At 34.7% G+C, this 19,211-nt stretch overlaps 1 protein-coding gene and 1 long non-coding RNA gene across 5 annotated transcripts in view; one reads left to right on the top strand and one right to left on the bottom strand.

Annotated features, from left to right (window-relative positions):
- The window catches only part of LOC128249074 (uncharacterized), a 3,394-nt gene extending 817 nt beyond the window's left edge, over positions 1–2,577 (top strand). Inside the window, exon 2 of the long non-coding RNA XR_008265190.1 lies at positions 1,010–2,577. This is a non-coding gene — a long non-coding RNA (uncharacterized LOC128249074). The remainder of the gene's footprint in view (positions 1–1,009) is intronic.
- A 4,436-nt stretch (positions 2,578–7,013) lies between these two features.
- The window catches only part of LOC106868476 (uncharacterized), a 79,982-nt gene continuing 67,784 nt past the window's right edge, over positions 7,014–19,211 (bottom strand). For 2 of the 4 annotated variants that reach the window (XM_014913757.1, XM_014913758.1), the window contains 5 exons: positions 15,954–16,277; positions 14,647–14,826; positions 13,064–13,377; positions 10,181–10,415; positions 7,014–7,329 (listed from right to left, as the gene is read on the bottom strand). In XM_014913757.1, coding sequence (XP_014769243.1) covers positions 10,281–10,415; positions 13,064–13,377; positions 14,647–14,826; positions 15,954–16,277 — 953 coding nt within the window. In that variant the 3' untranslated portion in view covers positions 7,014–7,329; positions 10,181–10,280. Of the gene's footprint in view, positions 7,330–10,180; positions 10,416–13,063; positions 13,552–14,646; positions 14,827–15,953; positions 16,278–19,211 lie in introns of those variants that run through there. The other 2 variants (XM_014913759.2, XM_014913760.2) reach the window with 2 other exon arrangements.

Below are 19,211 nucleotides of genomic sequence, written 5' to 3'. Positions count from 1 at the left end.
TCTTCAGAAAGATGGGCGGCATCTTTTCATGAAAAAAAATTTTGAAAATTTGTTTTTCACTCCCGCCACCTCTGCACCACCCCAGTCCAAAACGATTTTGGTCATATTTTTTTCACTACACACTTAAAACCTGTGACAGAAACATTTTCAGTTTTAAAAAAAAATTGTTAATAATTTCAGAGGAAAATGTGTGATTTAAGGGAGATATGGCTGTTGTTTCTAGCACATCCCCAAACCTCCCTCCTCTTTTCTTTCTCACTCACACATCTATTGATATTTTTCAATATTTTTCTCTCCATAATCAAATTTTATGGAATGATGATGTCAAAGTAGCACCCGTGTAGTCCCAACCGAGTGAAGCCATGTTATGTGTGTGTAAAGAAAAAGACACCTACAAACATCATTAGTGTTCATATTGATCTGTCAAATGTAATGCTTATTTGTTCATGCTATTTTGAATTATTCAGGTTCAAGAGGGGTGTCTACAATATTTGCTTGTAACTTTGTAAATTTTTTACATACAGATTTGAAATTTTGTCAGTGGGTGCTTTATATACCACTGGTTTATTGTTATGTAATTTTAACTGACCATGCAAAGCAAATTTGACTTTTATGGGCAGGTAAATTTAATTAACAGGTGTAAAAGCAATAACAATATGGATAAACACTAAAATTGAAATTCTTAATGCCTCATACCTGTTTGATTTGATACTTAAATTATTCCAGATGCCAACTGACAAAAATTTTTGCCACTTTTCAAGATGAGGTACATTAATTTGAATTAATTAAAATACAGGTATAATTGGTACAAGATTTTATTCTTTCAGTAAATACGTACCTTGGTGTGGAATAATATTTTTCCAATTTTTTTCAGGTGCATTCAACGTATCTGACCTCCAAACCCACCACAAGCCACTTTTTCCAGAAAAGAAAGGTGGGAGGGGTGGTGTTGACCTTGAAGTTTTCCACCAAAGGAGTTTTGTTTTGCAGGTCTTTTTTTCTTTTCCAGGTTATTTTGCATACTTTCAACAAATGTGATATCGAAATCAAACGTAAACAGCTCCTTTTCCAGAAAAGGAAAGATTTGGCTGCTATTCCTAGCATGCCCTGCTACCATGTAAGAGCTATTTGCATTCACACTGAAATATTTACTAACTTTTTTCCCTTCCATTTATTGTTTCCACTTTATGGAAGTCGATGTTGACATCCACCTCAGTTAATTTTGCTTTTCAGTTTTGTGCTTTCTGGAAGAAAAGCCCTCACATTATCTCAAAGCTACAAGAATTCACTAACACAATTTGTTTATTTTTTAAAAAAGATTTCGTAGAGGAATTAGATACAATGGGTTTTTTTCTGATTTAAACACTAAGGGGTTAAAAAGTGCCAAAATTATAAAATCAGCTTCTTTTTTGGCCTTTAGAACCCTAAAACTATACATATATATTTTTTGCTTAGAGTTAAAAAATGCGGATTTTATAGCTTTAAATTTCAAAGGGCCTAAAAAAGGCTGATTTCATAGTTTGGGACCATTTTTAGGTTTTTAAAGGCTTTTAGAGCCAGAAAAGAATAAAAAAAAAATGAAACACAATATTAGTATTAAGCTAAGAAAAGTTTATTGATAAAGTGGCTGTAAAAAATCGAGAAATATGACATATACATAATTTAATTTTTCTTCTTCTCCATTTTGTTGATGAGATTCATGTTGCACTTCATGAAAATTAACAAACTAAAATTTTCATCAGATAAAAACATTCTCTTGGCACTCGAGATGTCCTTGCCCATGGAAAATAAACATTCAGTTGCAGCACTGGAAAGGATGGCGGTGTTGAACTTGATGAAAAAGCCCACTGACACTTGCTCACTCAAGAAGGCATCTGTCAGTAGATCCTTGGAGTTGGTCTCCAACCAGATCTTTACTAAATTCTGGGCCTTGTCCTTCAGTGACCTGTAGCTTCCACTCTCTTTTTGTTGGGTGACACCACTGAAGAAGTCATCCTCCACCTCTTCATTGTTGCTGCCCCCCCACTGTTGCTGCTCACTTCCTCATACTGCTGTCTCATGGCCTCCTTTTTCATACTTTTTAGGGATAAGCAAATAGGAAATAATAGTTGCTACCCAAGGACAAAAATTGTGTTAGGCTATTATTTTGAGTGGTTGTTCTATGTGAGAAGATGTTTTTATATCCAGAATATTTTTGATACTATCTGACACAGAAATACTTTTTGATTTCAAAGGCTACAGTCCAGTATAACTCAGCTTTGACCAGGATTAAGGTGTAGTGAATCAACAATTGTGTGGTTTGTATTTGTGTATAAGTCTATAAATTGTATTTTTCATCCAAAAGAAACTGAGTACACTAAGTTTCTCAACACCCTGGATCCACCTGGAGTGTCATCTCAGAGGTTCATGCTGAAGAAAAGATCCTCAATTATTCTTTCCAGAACTTTGATGTTGCACATTGATACAATGGTACAAGTTTGATATGTCCGGAGCTCTAACAATGTTTGGCAAAGTTTTGAATAAACTCCCAACATTTTTTATAACTTTTATCTTTTATAATAAAACTTTTTCATATTTCTCTGGATTTCTGTGTTTTAAACAAAAGAGATTTGGAAGGCACTCTGTTGGTTACAACAATGAGTGTTCCAGTTGTTCTGACCAACAGAACAGCCTGCTCGTAAGATTGATGTGCAAGTGGCTGAGCACTCCACAGATGTGCATACCCATAGCATAGTTTCCAGGGTGATTCAGCATAACAAATGTAATGGGGCTGGCTCTTTGAAATACAGGTACTATTCATTTTTGCCAACTGAGTGGACTGAAGCAATATGAAATAAAGTATCTTGCTCAAGGACACAATGCGCAATTGGGAATCAAACTTATGAGCTTAAGGTCATGAGCTAAATATCCTAACATTCATCAGAGATTACAATTCTGCAAATAAAAATATTTTCAAAATTACCATTTTTCATTTTTTTTTTTTAACCCACTTAGTTTCAAAGTATGTATCTGGCAATAACTTTTCATTTACAAATTTTTTTCTAGAAGTGTAAGCTTTTGACATAGGAGGTTGATTTTACTCAAAAAATAAGGTTAGGACCAGGGATTGAGGTTAGAATTTAGATTAAGCTTAGGATCAGTATTAGGGTTTTAGGGATATGCATAGCATTAGGGTTTAAAGTAAGGGATTAGGGTTAAGACTTAAGGGTAGAATTTGTTGTTAACACTTAGAATTAGGGTTTTAGGTTAGAGTTAAGATTATGTTTAAACAGAAAATATTTGAATTTGCATTCAGTTTTTTGCACATTTGAAATCACCTAGTGAAGGCACAAGGCTCAGTGGTTAGAGCATCAGGCTCACGATCATGAGGTAGTTAGTTCGATTCCTGGACCAGGCTGTGTTGTGCTCTTGAGCAAGACACTTTATTTTTCATGTTGCTCCAGTTCACTCACCTGTAGAAATGAGTTGCGATGTCACTGGTGCCAAGCTGTATTGGCCTTCACCTTTTCTTTGGATAACATCGGTGGCATGGATAGGGGAGGTTGGTCTTCCATAAACAACTTTACCTGGATTTGTCACTTGGAAAGTAACTTTTTAGATGCAATCCCATGGTCATTCATAACTGAAAAGGGTCTTTACCCTTTACCCTAAAATGAAGCCTTCTGAACATGTGGTGGTCTTACTAGAAGCTGTATATACTGTGGTAGAGACTGAGAACAAAAGAGAGTTGCTACTCAGTAGGAGATAACTACTTCCAAGCACAGCCTTCTTTTGTCTTCTGTGGACATTTTTTTTTCAAAGAGTGTAAAGAGAATACATCTTATTGAATATAATTCTTTTATTATTATTCTTTATTATGATCTGAAAAAAAAAATTCCTAAAAGAATATTAAAAATAAAAGATCTGCATAGTGTTCTTAGTCAGAAACTGAACAGAGTATTTCTCCAAAAGATTTACTATGAATTAATTAAATTGCTTTGTGATGTTAACATTAATTCCCTGAGTCTTCAATTCAGGCAATGCCAAGTTTTTCAGTTAGTCTTAGATATTGTTTAGTGGGATGTCCCATTAAACAGTCACTTTGAATTGATGCAAAAGTTTACTTTCTGTTGACATATTAACAGTACACACACACAGGGAAAAGGTCCTTAGTCTTGCAAGCTACATGATGACCTCACTAGTGCTGGTGTTGTGAGAAAAGCACCTGGTACAATTTGTGAAGTAGATGTTAAGAAGGGCATCCAGCTATAGAAACTATGCTGAAGCAGATGCTGGAGCACAATGCTGTCCTTGGACTAACTGGATTCTGTCAAACCATCCAAGCCATGCCAGTATGGAACATGGACGTTAATTAATGATGATGATGATGATTGCACAAAATCATGTGTACAATATTGGCAAAGGTTTTGAACAGGTAGAAGTTCTGAAGCAGGCTAAACCAAAAGAGTGAGGCGAGTGCACAATGTCTCACACACTTATATTTAAGGCTCTGAGAGGTAACATTAATGTTATGTGTGACTCACAGTCTTGCTCTCTGATGATTTCTGGCAAACTCTGTCAGTTATCTCAAAGTGTATAACTACTGATGTAATGAGAACAAACCTCAAAACATCCTATGCTGAGAGATGAAAAGAAAAAGTTTATTTTTTCCTATCAACATGTCACAATAGCTCAGCTTCCATGAAGGGGTGGGGCAATAGTCATCTACTATCAGTTAACCATGTGCTTGGGGATGTGAAAACAACAAAATGTGGAATAATCACTAACACATCTCAAGAAATGGTATTGAAAGTTTAATCATCATCATCATCATCATTTTAACATCTACTTTTCCATGCTTGCACAGGTTGGATAGATTTCATTGAAGCATATTTTCTATCACTAGATGCCCTTTCTGTCATCAACCTTCACCTGTTTCCAGACAAGCAAAGTAATATTTCTTCATGGTTAGATATGTTTTTACTGAAGAATCGAGTTAAATGACATTGCTTGTATAATGGTGACATCTGCTTCCAAATATCTTACAATGTCAAGACAAGGACACACATATGACAGGCTTCTTTCAGTTTCTGTTGACCAAATCCATTCACAAGTTTTTGGTTGACCAAGGGCTATGGTAGAAGAGACTTGCCAAAGGTGCCACACAGTGGGACTGAAGCCGAAAACATATGGTTGGGAAGCAAACATCTTAACCACACAAAAGGCTTACTCCATGCCTGCACCTACCCATGCCTTTGTCTAGCTTTATTTCTTTCCAGTGTTTGCAAATTTTCTGTCCTCAAGGCCTGTGTCTTGTTATCATGTAGTATTGAAATTCTAAGACAAGCAACACGTCAAATTGATTTTTGTTTTTTAAAATTTTCTAGCATCTATCAAAATATGTTAGAGATTTATTCACAAGCTGGGGGTGTTTTTGAAATTGGACTTTCTACTTGACAGGAACAAAAATTTTAAGTTTACAAGATGATGACAAACAAGACATTCATCATAAGGATAACTCTCATTTTTTTAATAATCAGGCAAATATACACTGAAGGTCTGGTAATCATTTTACATTCCCCATTTACATACATTTTCCATTGTGGGTATTTATCAAGACTTGTTTTATCTATCGATTTATCAGGACTTGTTTTATCAATCGAACAAGGCTACTTTCTCTGAGGTAAATTATCAAAATAATTGCAGTATGGAAGACACATGATAGCCATTCAAAAACACACAAAGACTGTTAACTTCACTTAAACAATTATGATTTGGTGTCAAAATTTTCATCATAGTATTTGCAACCTGGTCAATAATACAGTTCCACTGCATTTGGTCTGGAGTAAGGTTGTTGGTCAGCATATATAGGTTTCAGAGTCATAAATATAATCTAACAAAATATTCTTTCTAGGACTGGGATATGTAGTGCATTGCTGTACTCAGGAAGACCTGCCCACCACAACAGAATTGAGATTCTAAAGCCAAGGTGCCACATAAAAAGCATTAGTGTGGGTGTTGAGGCCACATAAAAAGCACTGGTGCTGGTGCCACATAAAAAGCACCCAGTGCACTGTGTGGAGTGGTTGGTGTTCAGAAGGGCGTCCAGCTGTAAAAATCAAGTCAAAACAGACTATGGAACCCGGTGTGGTTCCTGTCAAGCCATTCAATCCATGCCAGCATGGAAAATGGATGTTAAATGTTGTTAATGATGATAGTTTCAGATTTTAACTGTAAAATAACATTTTCCAGACATGGTTCTGATTGGTGTTATTCAGTAACTGTCTTTTCAATGACACTGTTTTTAGTAAATGTTTTCCAAAATTTAACAATTTTTATCAAATTTCTCTGTTAAACTCTAAGAACTACTTCTTTTATGAACTCCAAAGTAATTTTTATCTATCTTTTAGGTTTGTACAAACCTAACTTGTGACCACTGTTTTACATACCTCCACATTCATTTCTGTCAATCTTCTCATCCAACTATTTTCATCTTTCATCATCATTTCTCTTCACAAGATGGCTCATTCTCTGCAATTTGTCTTTTTGTCCTCCTCTCTCTTATTGAAACTCAGGATTCATTACCTATATCTTATTCCTATATATCACAGCTCCTCTCACACATGCAACATAAACCTTCTCTTCAATTTAAGTGACATTTCCTTCCTCATTAGTATACACTCAGTTCCTGAAACTTCTTCCACATCTATCTCATTCTAGTCACTATCACTGAATCCATACACCTTATATGTAAATGTAGTTATCACATCAGTTAAAAACTCTCTCACACCAATACATTTTCAATGAACCCATCCAATACATATTATACATGTAATAATGTTTCCTCCAACATTATTCCTGTGCACTACACATGGTAACTTTACCCACATGATTTACATTGGTCACCATCTTCATCTTTCTGAAGTTTACCTTCATATCAGACGTGCCTTCCACCTACTCATCTTCTCTTTCCATCCATCTTTACTCTCTGCAATTAATAATAATAATATTCAATGAAAATCCTGACAAACTGATACCTGAATTTGAATAGAGTTTATTTATATTTAAAAACAAAATAATTGTTTTGGGGAGCATTAATTCCCAAGAAAACAACAGAGAGAGAGAGAGAGAGAGTTGACTGGATTAATAAATCTTCAGGAACCAAGACAAAAATGAACAACACTTTTGTATCAGGTTTGACTGATTCATCGGCATTAGAATCCTCCTGGTGGACTTAGACACAAGTGTGGCCCAGCTCACAGCAGCAAGTACACTCAAAGATTTCTTAATTCAAAGAGTTGTCTGTCTGAAATTTGTTTTCAGGGGATTTCTGTCAGGCTGAGGTTCTTGCTGCAATGATAGTTTTTAAGTTAACATTAAAATCAAAAATATCTAATCAATCCTAATTACAAAATTTCAAACAATCACTAATGATGGTATATAACAATAAAGTCAATACCAAAATAATACATGAAGTGAGATATTTGGATCTGAAGATTTGCAGTAGTGTTCTATGCCATTATTTGTTTAGGAGAAAGGCACTATTTAAAACAGAGTTTCCTTCCCCATCATAGTTTGCTTCTTGTGATATGTATTATGCATGGGCAATCATGGCTGTGTAGTTATGTAGTCCACTTCACAACCAAGAAGTTTTGGTTAGTTGTCTCCTTCAATACCCAAAGAGAAACTATGTATAGTAGTAGAAATCAACTGCCCAGTGAATGTTAACATAAAGCTAAAATCAACCAAAAAGAAAATACCTAAGCTGAACTATTAAGAGATCTACAGTAACTCTACCCAGATTACAAATTCAGGTTTGTCCCTGTAATTATTGGGGCACTGGGATATATAACACACTGCTTAAGTACTAATCTTGAGAAATTAGGCTTCTCAAAACCAGAAAAGAGAAAGGCGATTTGAAGACTACAGACCCAAACCATCACTACATTTGTAAAGTTTATCATTTAAGTATTTATGTGCACGTCTAGATATGCAACCATATGCATGAGAATAGATACCTAAAACAAAACATACAAATCTGCATATGCACTGACTCCAAATACTGCACATATTCACATATACATGCAAAAATACCTTGTTGATGATGTTGAAATTCCAATGAAAGAACTTTGGATCTAGGTTAGAAACTGGCTCTTTCTCTATTGGCAAGAAATCTTGAAATAAAACTAAATAATGACATACATGCATGTATATGTACATGAGATCCCATGATTGAAAAGTGAATGATATGCAATCCCTGTTGATTAAATGACTGGCTGCTTTGTACTTTTGAAGACAGAACTTCAAGGTATATAAGTATATGGAGGATGCCAGTTGTATTAAGAAGTGCTGAATGTCCGAAGTGAATGGAATCCATGGATGAAGGAGTACAAAAGGACATATGATGAAGTGGTAAAAACTGATCCTAAGAAGCTGAAGTAGATAAAAGACCACAGACTCTGAGAAAGTGCTGAGTTGGAAAGGACTGGTCTAACCAATGCAAGTATGGAAAAATGGATGCAAAACTGATTAAGGTGTTGGTAATGGAGATTGGGGTGTACAATATCTATCAATAGCTATTATGTTCATATTAAATTTCCATACTCAGCCTTCTGTTTTTCTTTGTCATTTTTTTCATCTCTCACTTACCTGTCTTCAAGCAATGTGCCTCCCCACTAGTGCCCTATATCTCTCCCATAGTGCACCTGTATAATGAAGGATGGTAGTGTATTAGCTTTCTCTGTTTATTTTTGATCCTCACTTTACCATCACCCATTTCTTAATTGCTAGCCATCCCTTTCTCTCTTAGTCTCTCCTAATATTCTCTCAGTTATCACTTACTACTGACATTCATCACTCACTATCTTTTACCAGCACCCATCCTCTTTGCAAACCATCACTAATTCTCACTTGATTCTTCCTCCAGCACTTATTGTTGACATTTCTCTCTCTCTCTCTTTCTCTAACTCACTTCCAGAACTCCATCTTCTGTCATCCAGTCTCTCACTATCCCTTACTCTTATTTGTCGAGTAGCTTATTCTGTTTGTATTCAATATTCTTACCAACAATCATTGTGTAGCTGTCTGTCATTCTCTCTTCCTTTACTCTCCCTTATATAACCCACTCATGCCTATCACTCTAGTTCTCTTCTGTTACTCTCTCCAGCCCATCGGAAAACAGATATAAATTTATGATGGTGATGATGGTATTAACCTTAGTTAGTTAGGCCTGCCTGCTCAAGGAACATAGGGCTACCAGAGCCTTCCTGTCATTTCTTTCAAGTGTCAGGCCTCCAAACCTCATCCCAGCCATTGTCATCACCCATGAGATCCTTTTTTATTAATGCCAACCACTTCTTCAGACATCCTTTCTTCCTAGGACCCAGTGGAGACCACTGATGATACTGGTGTGGAAGTTGGGAGGAATCCAACCTGATCACCAAGCCAGTTTATCCTCCTGCTAGCCATCAAATGACTTAGTGTGCATGAGAACCCTGATTTTCACAGATTGATGACACAGTCTCTGTATGAAATTTCATAATCTTAGTAGAAAAAAAAAGGAAAAACCCCAAAATCTCTTGACACTTATCATAACCATCTCCTTCTCATCCACTCAAAATAACATGTGATTTGACAATACAGTGGAACCTCAGTTTACAAATGCCTCTCATCACAAACAAATCAGTTTATGAACAATTTTTCAAACATAAAACATTTCGGATGACAAATAGTGTCCCTAGTAATGAACATGCAAGCTGGCACAAACAGTTGGTGACAAACTGGGAGTATCAGCAGGTGAGCACCGTTGCGATCTAGCTTTTTCTCAGTACACATCTCTGTTTGAATTTGCCATGCCTTCTCTTGAATATTCTATGGGAAAAGTAGTTTCAGTTTACTAAAATTTGGACAATGATTGGTCTTCAGCTTCCACTGAAGCCAATAGTTCTGCTGAACTTGCAGTTAAACAGGAAATGTCATTTATCTTATGAGTAAGAATTAACTAATTTTCTACAAACTGTAGTCTCTCAACAGAACAAGATCAAGCAACAAAGTGTCTTTCTAATGATTCAGAAACCTATTGTTCTAATTGTACTAAGAATTTGAAACAATCTCCTGAGTTTCATTCCACATCAAGACATATACAAGTTTCAAAAACAGAAATATACATTGGGAATACAGATAGTAAAATGAATAGAGATACCAGAAAATTATCCATAGATTGGTGGTTTTGATCCTGTCATTTGTACAGTATTACATTCACGGAAAGAACATTAATTATCAGAGGACACAGTCAGCCAGTCCTACAAAAGCACCACAAAGAAGGAACAGCACATTGTTGTAAACAGCAGATTAAACGTTTCATAGTCCTGGAGTTTACCAATAACAACTTTCTTCTCTTCTTTGGTTGTCTTCAGTTCTTTTCTGAGACTTTCAATCTGGAGAGAAAAAAATTAAATGGTTGAAATTATGTTTCTGTTTCCATGCAGCATCTGTACTACAATCTGCAAATTGTTAAGTTAAAAAACACACATGTTCAAGACACTTAACTCTGTTGTAACCATACTTCTATTAGAAATACACTGGCTTTGTTTTAATTAATTTTGAAAATAACGAAAAATTTAAGTAACTTTATCACTATTAAAATGGTGTTTCAAACATAAATTAACATGAAATTTTAATGGAAGGGTTTAATTTAGATTAGTTCAAAACAGGAAGTTTGTGTAATAGAATCTGAAACAGATTTAGTTTTATTTACACAACATAGAATAGATCACTTAGTACAAGCATTTAAAATCAGACAAAATGCATTTGTGGTTTCATATTTCACACATTGAGTTTAATCCATTGGCATTATAGGCATTGATAGAATACCAACAAGTTGAGTTACTGACCTTTTTCCTCATACAATATATTGATATTTAGCAGAAGCAACAGAGTGACTCAAGGGCCGAAAGTTTCATGTGTTGGCACTTATCAAACTAGTATATACATATACTCATATTTTGAATTCTATTTTTCCTGTTTGCACTACCACCACCACCACCACCACCATGCATGCATACATACATACATACATATGGTGTGTGTGTGTGTGTGGGGGGGGATGCACACTAAATTCACAACCAAGAATCGAAACCTCAGTTATCATGCTTTTGTCCATTGTTCTCAGAATCTGCACTCAGAATTTATTAGCATCACCTGTCAAGTTCATCACCATCTTAGTTGAGTTCAATTCAGATAGTCCATCCAATTCCATTGTTACTGAGCTTGTTCAACTTCAGTACAGGTATTAATTTGAGACACCTACAGGAAAACATTTGCTTTTCTTTGCAAATTTTAGTGAGTTAACTTCTCTGTCTCTCTTTTCTTCGGTTATCCATAGACAGTTAACTTGTCATCAATGGCAAACCTTGTGTGAGCTTTACATCATTACATTTCACTTTCCACACAACTGAGTAGGAGACCTCTACGACTACAGCAAGAAGTTCTCTAGTAAATCAGACTCATATTTGTATCTACTTCCAAGTCATTGTAGTTGTGAAAAACTTTGTAACAGATGAACAGAAGCCATGATAAGTATAAACTGTTATCTGTTGATTTATTTCAAAGCATCCAGAAATTACCAGTTATACAACATGCAATCTTACCCACCCAAACCAGTCTAGTACATCTTAAGCATTGCAAATAATCTTTCTTTTCTCTCTATCTATATGTGTATGTATATTTCATATATCTAGCCCAAGTGGTTTTATTTCTGTATTTACATCATTATCCCCTCCTTCTCCCCCCTCTCTCTCTCTCTCGCTATATATATATGTATGTATGATGATGATAATTGCATCATCTTGTCAGAAGATAGCTCTCTTACATTCAGCCTGATTGTTCTGGCTTACTTTCATCCTTGCATTTTCACAGATATAACTTTTCAGGTAACTAGGATATGAAATGATAGCAAGATATCTGTATATCATTGGATTTAAGTAATAAAAGCCTGTACAACACTTTTGCCACTCTCTCAGTCATCATAGTATGTTTGAGTGAGAAGCATTGCAAAATGACAGGTACTATTTTGACTGCAAGTTTTATGTCAGAGTATCTTTGTCCTAGAAGAGCTGCCCTCCCCATGGCTTTGTCAAAAAAAAATTGGGGGGAACCTCCTGGGAAATCTATTTAACCCATAGACGGGACCCGGACAAGTACCACTAGTCTGGGTCAGAAGAGACCTGGGAATAATGGTAATTAAGGAGTATATTAAATAACATGCAAGATAAATTTTGATTTATTGAAACTAACTCTGCTTCAAGAGTTAAGAGAGATCAGTCACTCAATGGCAACTCCAGATGAGAAGGGGAGATAATCTCATGAATCAAGAATTTTCCTGACATGCCTTTAATGAAAAGACAGTCCGATTGTCTGAAGAGAAGCAGACAGCTGTGAACTCTTGTTTCTGCCTTAATATCAATAGGTATCACCTGCACAGCAATTTATGGGAATCAAAGCTTGTCCTGCTCTTTTTTTATAAATGTCTATGTGCATCATCTGCTGAAAATAAGGTTGGACAATTGATGTGCTGATAATCCCTACTGAGGCTGAAACCTCTGTACACAGACATCCTCTTATCTTTAGACTCCAAAAGATGAAATAAGTTAAATGAAGAGGAAAACAAAAAGATGATAAGAATCCTTTCTACTATAGGCACAAAGTCTGAAATTTGGAGGTGGGGAAGGGAGTAGTTAATTACATCAACCCAAGTGTTTCACAGGTACTTAATTTATTGACTCTGAAAGGATAGAAAGTAAAGTCGACTTTGGCAGAATTTGAATTCAGAATGTAAAGACAGGTGAAATACTGCTAAGCATTTTCCTGGCATGCTAACAATTCTGTCAGCTCACTACCTTCAAAAAGATGATAATAATAGTCATCATTGTTATCACTATGCTCAATATCATCAATATCTATATATATATGTTTGCAAAGTTTATTGATTTTATAGTTCATTAGCTTTCTTTATCTTTCAATCCTGTGTCATACATAAAAGTTTCATTTTTAAAACAAAATTTAAAAAATACTACACACAAATTACCTTAGAACATAGATTTTCATGCTTCTTTTTAAGTACCTCTAACTCTTGAGATGTTGCTTTTTCAAGTTTAGTCTGATCTGTGCTTGCCTTTTTCCACTGTTGACACTCGTTTCTGACTTCATTTATGATTCTGTTTAGTTTGTCGATCTCCTCTTCATGAATTTTCTTTTCAGACATCTTTTCATACTCGAATAGCATCACCAACGTTTTTTTGTCAGACAGACTTTTCTCACAGTTACTTTTGGTTTCACGTAAGACCTGTTGAAGTTCTTCACATTGGGATTGTGAAGAGGCTAATTCTCGGGAGTGGCAATCTTTATATACACACATATGTGGATGAGTGGACAAACAAAAGAAAGAGGCACTCAACACATTTAATAGGAGTTACATATATCATTAGTTAAAACAGGTTGATTTGGCCCCATGCAACTTAAAGTTTCGTAAGCTCATTACAGGTATCTAACTTGTCGGACTCAGGCCGAATCAACCTGTTTTAAATAGAAATAATAATAATAATAATGATAATAACAACAACAACAACAACAACAACAACAGCAACATCAACAACAACAACAATATACAAACACACACATGCATATAATGTTGAAAACAAAAAGACGTATAATAAAAAAAGCATAATACAAAATGTACAAATGGTGAGTAAACATTAAAAGCAACTATTGAAATTCAATGAATTCAAATCTATATGCCTCGTATAATGTAGCTGACAAGTAAGTAAGATTTTAGTAAAGTGCACTGAAAAGTATTTTACAAAAGTTAACTATTCTTCTATTCTGCTACTGGTTTCAGGCACTGGACTGTTCTCTTCCTGGGGCACAATCTTCTGGAATCTCTTGTGGCTCATATTGATCCCAGTATTTTTTTTTGCAGTTAATTAGTTATTTTATTGGGATTTATTTGACAATTTGATACAGCACAATTCATATTTTAACATGTAAACTCTGAGATAGAGACAAACTAATTATATACAAGTAAATACAATTTCCGTTCATCAGGTAAAATAAGTGCATCAGTAAGGCAATGCTCTTGACCAGCAACATTTTGTACATCAGAGACAGTACTTCTACATGTCTATACATTCTATATGTTAACATATTTTACATGTTTATACATTCTAGAATCTAAAATAGCAAAGCTTCACATTCTACATACAACATTACACTCATAGTTAAAGCATGATTTTTATCTTCTACTATAATGGAACTAAACCCAATAGCTTAATTGCAGGTAATAGCAATTCTTCAAATGGAAATATTTTGACAAATGCAAAGGTCTATTTTCTGCTATCGAATATTCCCACAAACCTTCTTCCTTTCAGTTGCTGAAAACATACCACAGTTACCCTGTCTACACTTCCCATCCCGTCAATAACTTTAGAGCTGCCTCAGTCAATGCAGGCACAATGAGAGATAGGTCTGGAGAGATAATGTAAATGTGCATTGTGTGCAAGAGTTAAGATGGAGAGGAACCTTAATCAGATTCCTCACAGGCAAAGAACAAAGGTAGAAATTCTTGAGGGTAGGCAGTAAGATTTATAGAATTGATCTCATAATTATAGTCACCTTTCAACATCTGTATCTCGTCCTCCAAAGATTTACATTCAGTAATCTTTTCTTCATAGGCACTCTGTATTTTAACTATTTCTTGATTGGAAGTTTTTGATTTCTTATCATTCTCAATCATGTATTTGGTTAGTTGATTCACCATTTCTTTGTGATCCGCATAAGCAACTTTTGACATCTCTTCAATTTAATTTGAAAGACAATCAGATAAAAATAAAATGTTATGTTAGTTTAATTGTGATTAGGCATCATGATGATGATGCATGTTTATTGTCAATATTGTGTGAGTATTAACCTCTTCTTTGAATTAACATTAGCAATACTAATTATTGATTACTTGACAAACAAGCACAGACAGTGTAGGGTTGAGATAAAATTCTCTCTGTATTCTCTGTAAAATGCTTAGAATTAGGGAAAATGTGCAGCTGTAGAAACAATGTCAAAAATGGAACATACAATTAGGGCCAGTGCAAAGAAACATGGGGCCCAATTACAGAATTGTCATGGGGGGCCCTCTATTTTACAAAAGCTGAAGATTGATGTTGTATGCTTCATGTAGTATGCCAGTCCCAGCCAAAAAGCATTGAAAGCTTGAGGCTCCACCATTAGCCACAATGATATACTAAATATTCATTATAATGTCCTCTGCTTGAGTGTGTGTACAGGACCCTCTCTTGGCACAGGACCCAACTTGAACAAATCTGTCTAATTGGCTTAAAATCAGCCCTGCATACAATTAAGCCACAGTTCTCTGTGTTTAGAAGAACAATAACATTAGAAAAGATCATAATACCTGCTTTGAGCCCAAGCTAACATGGAAAGTGGATATAAGATGATAATGACAATCTAGGATGAAATTGAATGTTTCACATAAGCTAAATTGTTTTATGTTGCATTTATACAAATTTCTATGAAGTACATGGATAGTTGAGATAGTTGACATCTGTTACTTGATATATCTTCTTCATATTCATGCATTAAAAAAAAAAACAAAAAAAAACTTCCAGTGTCTTTGCTTTTACCATGTGCAGTAGCTACATTTAAATGTAACCTGGGAGCAACAGGCATTATTGCCAGGAAAGATGCTTTGGTAGAGTGACAGTGCTATAAAAATTTAGGTACAGGTAAAAGATATGAACATTTTGTTTAAAAGCATCAATATCTTTAAATACAACTTCCAGAATAAACAATATAAAACATAGAAACTATTGTTTCTGCCCTTCTTTAAAGAAGAAAATAGTAAATGAAATAAAATTTAAACACACACACACAAACACACACACAAAAAAAATTTAAACTAGAATTACCATTTACTTTTCTCATGTAATTATTGTAGTCAGTTTTTATTCTGCAAAACACCATATCATGATCAATTTTCAACTGATTTATATGAGACTGGAATATTTTTATCAAAGTGACTATCTTATTTTCATGTTTAAGTTTCAAAACTTTTATCTGTTCTTCCAGTGATTTATTCTTGGTAAGCTCTTGTCTGTGGGCATTTTGTATTTTTAAAATTTGTCGTTTTGAAGTTTTCACTTCCTTATCTTTTTCACTCAGGTATTGTGTCAGCTCTTTCCTCATTTCATTGTATTCCTTTTCAACTTTTACTTGCTTCTCTTTCATTTGTTCTTAAAAACAATGAAAAAATTAATTTGCTAGATTAGTTTAATATTATTTGGTAGTCATACAAATGTTTTTATTGTGTGAATAATAGCTTATTTATTAACTTAGTAATAAAACTTATTGATCTAAAAAGCAATTGAACTATTTGTATTAACTACATTGCTCTACTTTGCACTAATATAGATCTTAAACATCTATGTACATAAATAAGTCAGACATTTAATAGCTCTTTCTTGCTCTGTCACCTTCATATTCAGGTATTAACAAATATAAAAAACTCCCCAAAACATTATGCATGGTAGCTGTATTTAAATAAGGTCCAGTAATGAAGTTGTAAATATTATTGCTTGAAATGTCTTTTTGGTAGAATATTGCTATAGAAATTTATGTACAGGTAAAAGATATGACCCTGTAGTTTAAAAGCATCAATAATATTGTTAAATAGTTTTAAATATTATTGTAATGAGTATACATTGATACGCAAATATATAACCAATAATTCCACTTCTGTCAGCCTCCTCAAGTAAAATTTCAAATAGTAATAATTTCAAGAACATAACAAAACCCCGTCTACATGATGAAACATGGAAATGAACCAAGGACACTGAGATCTTCAACCAGTTCAATGTTCCATTACTAAGCTATTGACTATCTGCAAATGACCTCATAATTTATAGTAAATATTTACTGTTAATCAGTGATGAAGTGTGGAAAAGGCCACAGAGATGCAAAATTTCAAAAGTAAAAAATAAGGTGGTAATAATAAATATAAGAAAATAGTTCTTCCTCCCAGCAATACTTGCTTTGCCCCAGATACTGGCAACCCATGCTATATCACTGCTGTCAATAAAAGGAAAATATTTTGCTACTGTACACCAAAGAAAATAGTGAAAAAAAATAGAACTTATTTCAAATTAAAAAACAATTAATTTGTGTTTTTATACAACTTTACTTCTTATACTTGTTTTACATTTGTCTGAAATATATATATTTACACAAAGTAATAGAACACATTGAAAAATTGGAAAACCCTGTTCTTATCAAACATTTTTACCATCAGACAAGTCAGGGTTTGGTAAGCGCACGCAATTCAGTTTTGGATTAACCTGCTGAAAATAACATGCAATGTCTCACAAATTCATCACACATTATCATTGTCATCTAATGTCCATCTTCCCTGCTGACATAACTTGGACAATTCAGCAGGAACCAACATGTTGGAGGACCACACCAAGCTCCAATATCTGCTTTAGCATGGTTTCCAAGGCTGGATGCTCCTCCAGTGCATTTTTCATGTCACTAACATTAGTGAGGTTGCCATGTAACCACCAAAACTAAAAATCACCTTGGCTAAATAGGAATATAGTAGAGAAAGAGTGAGAAAAAGAGAGAGACAGACAGAGACAGAGAATATGTGCTAGGTGTCAAGAAGCTAATGTATAAAAGGAACATATTGCTTGCTACACTATTAAATAAAGGCTATATTGATCAACATAGATTCTAGACATAGAAAAGGTGAAACTATCATGACTCAAATGCCTTCCATCATTGTGTTCTTACATGACAAACTATATTTTGAGCCAAGTAGAAAGGCTTCTGCATGGGTGTATGGCCTGATTGATACAAGGTCAAGTTTCCCTCAAATAACACACTACCCTCTTAAATTAGGATATATTAGAAAATGTAATCCCATATATATACAAACAGATGAAATGATTATATTCATGTTGATGCATAATAATGATTATGGTAGGATTACTATTCTTGTGCTAAAAGTCACAAAGATTCATTGACAGTACAGATGACAAAGCTGATAGAATAACAAGCAATTAACCCAAGAGGTTGATGTTTCATTTTTTGGATAGCATCTGCCAGTTTTGGGGCCTATAAAGAACATCTGTGGAAGAAGATGAAGAGAAGTTTCTGATGTGACTGTGAAGTCCAAGTAACTACCAACAGTATAAGCTTCAGAGATTTCACATATATATATGTGTGTGTATATACAGGGGTTGGACAAAATAATGGAAACACCTAGCATCATAGCATCATAATTTTGAAATATCTATAAAACCGTCAAAAGCTTGTTTATTTTTATGTTTTTTGATTTATTATTATTGTTGCTTAATATGTTTTGCTAAAATTGCTGTTTCTTTTCAGTTATCATCAGAAAAAGGTAATTAAAATTCATTAAAATGACAGACCTATCAAACTTTCAAAGAGATCAAATTGTTGGTGCTCATATGGCAGGCCCTATCAAAAAGAAAACAACCAAAATGTTTGGTGTATCAAGAGGTACTGTCTCGAAAGTAATGACAGCCTTTGAGAAAGAGGGAAAAACCTCCTCATCGAAACAAAACTCCAGAAGAAAACCAAAACTTTCAAATAGGGACCGTCGGACTCTTACGTGAATTGTTAGAAAGGATCACAAAAGTAAAGCTCCCAAAATTACTGCAGAGCTTAATGACCACCTCAAGAGCCCAGTTTCTACAAAATCTGTTCGCCAGGAGCTGCACATAGCCGGATTTCACAGGAGGGTTGCAATCAGAAAACCACTACTTTCAAAAACAAATGTTGCAAAGCACTTAGAGTGGAGTAAAAGCCTACAGAATTGGTCCCTATTTCTGACCACTGGCCGAGTATATGTGTAGAGACATCCAAAAGAAGCATGTGACCCAGACTGCCTTCTTCCAACTGTTAAACATGGAGGAGGATCTGTGATGATCTGGGGGGTTATATCTTGGAAATCCACCAGCCAAATGGTTTCCCTTCATGGCAGAATTAATAGTCAAGACATCCAAAAGAAGCATGTGACCCAGACTGCCTTCTTCCAACTGTTAAACATGGAGGAGGGTCTGTGATGATCTGGGGGGTTATATCTTGGAAATCCACCAGCCAAATGGTTTCCCTTCATGGCAGAATTAATAGTCAAGACTATTTAA

Source organism: Octopus bimaculoides, chromosome 11, assembly GCF_001194135.2.
Source record: "Octopus bimaculoides isolate UCB-OBI-ISO-001 chromosome 11, ASM119413v2, whole genome shotgun sequence".
NCBI classification, from domain to species: Eukaryota; Metazoa; Mollusca; class Cephalopoda; order Octopoda; family Octopodidae; genus Octopus; species Octopus bimaculoides.
The sequence above is the reverse complement of the archived record's forward strand: the minus strand, read 5'-3'. Positions and strand labels throughout refer to the sequence as shown.